Genomic DNA, 5,523 nt, shown 5'->3' on the forward strand with positions numbered 1-5,523 from the left:
GCAACTTGACCAGATGCATTGGACACTTGTGGGGTGGTAGGCTGTAAGAGGCAGCTGGGTACCTAGTCAAGCACAGGCTTTAAACCCTGAAGACCCTGAAGGACGGTAGGAGTTTGGCCACACTCCTGAACCCCTGGGTCCTTTCACATAGCTAGTCCCCCAGAGCCCTCCACAGAGAGGTCGGTCTGTGGCCATTGGTCACATAGGAGCAGTGCCCAGGCCCTCTCACACGTAGATAAGGTATCCCCAAACTCTTAGACCAAGCCAATAGGAGGTGCCTGCTGCCAGTCCCTGGCCCACCCCAAAACTGTATATAAGGATCCTATCCAGAAGGAATAAAGGTGTGTGAGAATTACTCTGTCGTCTGAGAGCTTCTGTCATAAGAGCTATAACACTGCTGCTTGAGAAGAGATCTGCTCTCCTGAAATGCCTTCAAGGAGCTTCCCTGCAATCCTTGCTGGCTAGTCGGCCTCTTGCTGGCTCAGCCCAGCCATTCAGTGCAGAGCGACGGGTGCAGTGCAGCATCTTGTAGCAACTGAGGTAGTGACAGTGGAGACTGAGGTAGAGGCAGCTGCAGCAGTGGAGGCAGCGAGGTGATTCCCCCTCCCTGCTCGTACTCTTTCCCCTTTGCCTGAACCCTCGAACTTGACCAGGCCAAAGATCTCTGTGGGAAGCCTCCGGTACACAGGCCCACAGACACTGAGACACACATGTGTCTAGTCTTGTTTTCGGTGTAGTGGTATCTCATTCCAAAGGATTTGATGAGTTCGAAATACCTCAACACTCACCTGAGATTTCAAAGAGTAAATTTACCAAGATACCACCACTAACAACCCAGCTCTAGTAAGGAAGATTGAGAATTATGCTCTAACTTCTGAAGGAGTCGTTTTGCCTCACTAAAGGCGCTGTGCTCTACTATAGAATTTTCAGCCATAAAGAATGAGAAACTATGTCATTTGCAGGAAAATAAACAGAATCGGACATGATTTCACATTAAGAGAAATAAGCCAGATTCAGAAAAACAAGTATCATGTTTTTGTTTGTTTGTTTATATGTGCATCTAGATTTTAAAAAAAGACTTGAAACTAAATGCAGGAGAGGGTAGAAGGATGCAACATACAAAGTGCTGGGTGTGCTCATTAGAGAATGCTGTCCTGAAACATATTTATAAATAGACACCTAGATAAGCAACTGAATCATTTAATGTGAAGTCCTCTGCCACAAACTGCTCCCCCCCATCAAAGACCCAATGCAAAGTTGCAAGAAGATAAAAATGTTAAGTTTCTTCACTTAAGCCAGGGCAGTTAGAAACCCCAGAGCAAACTTAACTGTCAACTATGACTGAAAAGTCCAGCTCTTGGCTAAACATCTCTGTGATGGGTCCTGTCCGACCACTCTACCTGGGAGATCTCACAGGGTCTGTACACCTGGCCTGGGGTTCACCCGATCTCTGGCTACCATTGAGGGAGGTCATTTGCATAGCAGCCCTCTTAGTCCAGGCACTTTTACCCAGAGACACCCTGTTGCCATTTCCTTGAACCAAGTCCTTTTCCAAGCACTTCCAGTGAAGCTCCACTGGGGAGCAGCTCAACGATACCTTACCCTCTGCTCTCCAAAATGTCCAAAATTTTGGATTCCAAAATGGACCAATATAGAAATCAGTATGGGGGTATTGCTTATTTCGTTGCTATGGTGAAATACTGAGCTGAAAAGTGCTCACAGAAGAAAAGTTTTTTGTTTTGTTTTGGGTTGGGATTTGAGGGTACGGGGTATCGTGGCAGAGAAGGGCTGGCGGCAGGAGCCTGAGGGTACAGGTATCGTGGCAGAGAAGGGCTGGCAGCAGGAGCTTGAGGTACTCGACACGAGGAAGTAGACTGGCAAGAGCTTTGTCACCTATGTGACTTCAAGTTGCATCAAGTTGACACAAGGTAAGCATAAATATGTAAAATAACTTTTATTTTGGAAGTAACTGTCATCTCCGAGGCTTATTGCCTCAGCCAGCTTACCCAGGCCCAGTCCTGGAAGCCTCTAGCCTCTGTACAATCTTATCTAGGCCTAGAATGTTTTCAGCCTCTGAGCCTTGCTGCTGAATAAGCTTGGCCTTCCTTGTCTTACAAACTCCTCTCCAAGCTGACTGATTCAATCTGGCTTCTCCCTCAGCGTCTGACTGAATTACTGTGCTTGGCCTCAAGCTAACTAAAGCAATGTTCTAATCTTCTACCACCTCATTCTCTGGCTCCTGCTGTCTCGTCCTGTGTCTAGCTTGTTCTTTCTTCTTCAACCTGTCTCTGTAAAACTCTCCTGGTATAACTCTTTCTTTGTGCACTGTTCCTTTAAGTACCTTCCCTTTTCTCTCTTCTTGTGAGACTTGGGCCTATCCTATTCTGTCCAATCTGCCTGATTTGTCACTTTGTCTCAATTCAACATCACTTTCAAAAATGGGTGCTTCTCCAAAATAATGTTATCTTCACTGTTTGGGATTAAAAGTGTATACTGAGGGTGTGTTTATATTCCAGCCAGAGGGCTTAAAGGTGTCTGCTAAGGGCCATTTGTATGCATATGTAAATTCAGACTTTAAAAACATCCTGTCCATTCGTCCTGGATGAACCTCGAGGACATTATAAGTTTAACAAGAAGACACAGAAAGACGCTGCACACAATTTTATTTAGCTGTGGAGTCGATAAAAGTGGAACTGTGAGAAACAGTACAACAGTAGTTACTGCATTTGAGGGTCGGTGTGGTAGGGCAGATGAGAAGACCCAGGCCAAGGGTAAGAAGTTTCAGTACCACAGGACGAGTGAGTCTACAAAGCACAGCGTGCATGTCAGGATTCTGCTTCTCATTCCATGGACAATGGAGGGAGCCGTTTGAGATGATGGATGTGTTATTTCTCTTGATTGCATTAAACCTTTCATTATGTATACAAAATACTCTATTGTATACCTTAAATATATGATTAAAAATTATAAAACCCAAACCCCAAACTAATTCAAAATAGGCTCAGCCTCTTCACTCTCTGTCCAGAAACTGAAAGCTAAGCTGGGCCCCTCACTGGCTGTAGCCTCACCAGCCACCCAACACTGGAAGCTCAGAGCTCGCTAGCTCGGCTGAGCTCCTGCTGTAACCAAATCCTTCCAATCTTAGCTCTCAACCCCAAAAGGATGCTGCAAGAACTACTGTGTGGGACAACTCTCTAGCATCGGTGAGGGACGGTCTGCCTCTGGTAGGCCTTTCACTTTTCAAATAAGAGTCCTGCATAATGAGGTACCTGTAACTTACAAGTCCGATATGCAAAGATTTCCTAAGTTACACTGCTGTATTTTTTAAAAAGTTAAAAAAAAATAATAACAGAGAATGAAACCAACATTCTTTTTATTATTTTCAATGGTAACCATAACAAAATAGCACTAAAAAATAAATCATGTCCTAACTTAAACCCAAGACAATGTGTAAATGCTGCCTCCTTGGTCAGTGTACATGACTGTGTTCCACCATGAGCCAGGCAGACAGATGTGGTGCTTCTCACTCTCCTGTGAATGGTCTCAGCGCTTCTTCCAGGTGAACTTTCTTCGGGCGCCCTCCTGGCCTGGTTTCTTCCGTTCTCTGATCCGCGGATCAGGAGTAAGCAGTCCAGCTGCAGGATGAACAGAGAAGCCTTTGTGAACTGTGAGGAATGCTGGCTGCCCAGCAGACAAACAAGTGACCTGCATGAGACCCACAGCAACTGCCCTAAGAAAACCCAGAGGCAGCCTGTTCCCGTGAGGTAATTTTCACCTCTCTGGGGTACTTTACCAATTTCAGATACAACTGATAGCAATGTTTTAGGAGTCTTTTTTCCTGCAGCCTAGGAGAGTTACGAGTCTTTCTTTGGTTTTTAATACTCTTCAACTTAGGATGAAGCCATTCTTCTATGGTCAGTCATTATTTACTATGCTGAAGTGAGTTCTCCCTGTTTCAGAGGATGACCCTGACGTTCTGATTCCCATGCTCTTGTGTGGCGGGGGCTGAGGACACAGGTGCGTGTCTGTGCCTGGTCAGTGAGGAAGCACACAGACACCTGCCAACAGCACAGCTGAAGGTTCATACACAAACAAGGTTTACTGAACATATGTGAAAAAAGAAGTATCTCGCTAGAACTTCTGTGAAAATGATATCCCTTGGTGTTTTATTTGAGAAGTAAGTTGAGAGTCATTCATTCTAGAAGAATAAAGTCACTTTCATCTGGAAGCTGCAGCTTATGTAATCACCAGGGGCAAAACTTACTTTACTCTCAGTGTATGGTCCAAGGGGAACGTTATTCAAGATCATAGACGCCAGGAAAACCCAAGTGCTACATAATGGTCATAGATTACTGCTTTTAGTTCTCCTTTTGTTGTTGAGACAGGATCTTACTATGTAGCTATGGCTGACCTAGAATTCTCCATGTAGATCAGACTGACCTTGAACTCACAGAGATCTGCCTGCTTCTGCCTCCCTAGTGCTGGGATTAATGGTGTGCACTTCTGATCCTGGCCCTTTTTACTTCTGTAACGCTAGCAATCTTCTTATTGGTGCATGGCTTATGGTGGTATTTAGTAGGGATTCATGGAATAAAATAACTACTATAAATAGAATAAAGGTATGTCCTACGTTAAGCCCAAAGTCACATGCACACAGCTCCAAAGAGCACAACGGTTAAGTGAAATCTATCCAAACCCCCTTCACTATCTACACATTTTTACAAGTTGGTGAATTTGATAAAATGTCAAATTATTTACAAGCAAGCAATATTCTAAGAGAATTTTAAAAAATTAAGTAGCCTAAGCCACAAGTTCCACCTCTATCGATCCCAGTGGCTAGGCCACTTTATACCGGCTGAAGTGAGGTGAAGCTGGAAGCACTAGGTGACTTCCAAACCCTGTTATATCTGCTGCACATACAGAACTTTCTTCTTGTGGATGAAGCAAAGACCTTCAGCTTCAGTTTTAAAAATATCTAGCAGAATCAAGTATATTCTTTACTCGATCATGAAGAGCCTTCTTCATTCATTGCCCAGGTAACAGGGTCACAAAGTGGAATGAAAAAGAAAATCAAATAAAATTGTAATATCACAACAACAACAACAAAAATCCTTAATAATGTTGAGAAACAGTTAATCTATCACTAACTAAAAAGTTATCACCGACTCTTATGATAAAGTTAAACATCCAATTTGTTTCAAATATAGTTGAGTATATGCTGGTTTGGATGCACAAAAGATTATATCTTAAGGTCAAAATAATTCCTACAGGCTGCATATTTCAGTAGAGACAAACATCAATGGCTAGGAGGGAGGACCGATTTTTTTTTTTTTGCCCTAATCTTGGTTCACATTGTAAACATCCAGCCTGAAAACGACAGCTGTGGTTCTGGAGAATGGAGGGAGCTAGAGGTATCCTGAAATCCCATGAGGAAGTTTTCTCCTATCAGTGTAAGGGAGTATTAACAAAAACAACACCCCCATACCACCACGCCCCCACTCCACACTCCCCCACCACACCTCC

The 5,523-nt window shown here is 43.8% G+C and overlaps 1 protein-coding gene across 1 annotated transcript in view; it reads right to left on the reverse strand.

Moving 5' to 3' along the window:
- Positions 1-3,356: 3,356 nt before the first annotated feature.
- Mrps9 (mitochondrial ribosomal protein S9) overlaps positions 3,357-5,523 on the reverse strand; it is a 54,116-nt gene continuing 51,949 nt past the window's right edge. Inside the window, exon 11 of the mRNA XM_028786824.1 lies at positions 3,357-3,635. Within this exon, the coding sequence (XP_028642657.1) occupies positions 3,544-3,635 (92 nt within the window). The 3' untranslated portion in view covers positions 3,357-3,543. The remainder of the gene's footprint in view (positions 3,636-5,523) is intronic.

The sequence above is a fragment of the Grammomys surdaster genome, unplaced genomic scaffold (genome assembly GCF_004785775.1).
Source record: "Grammomys surdaster isolate TR1022 unplaced genomic scaffold, NIH_TR_1.0 125600, whole genome shotgun sequence".
Taxonomy (NCBI): Eukaryota; Metazoa; Chordata; class Mammalia; order Rodentia; family Muridae; genus Grammomys; species Grammomys surdaster.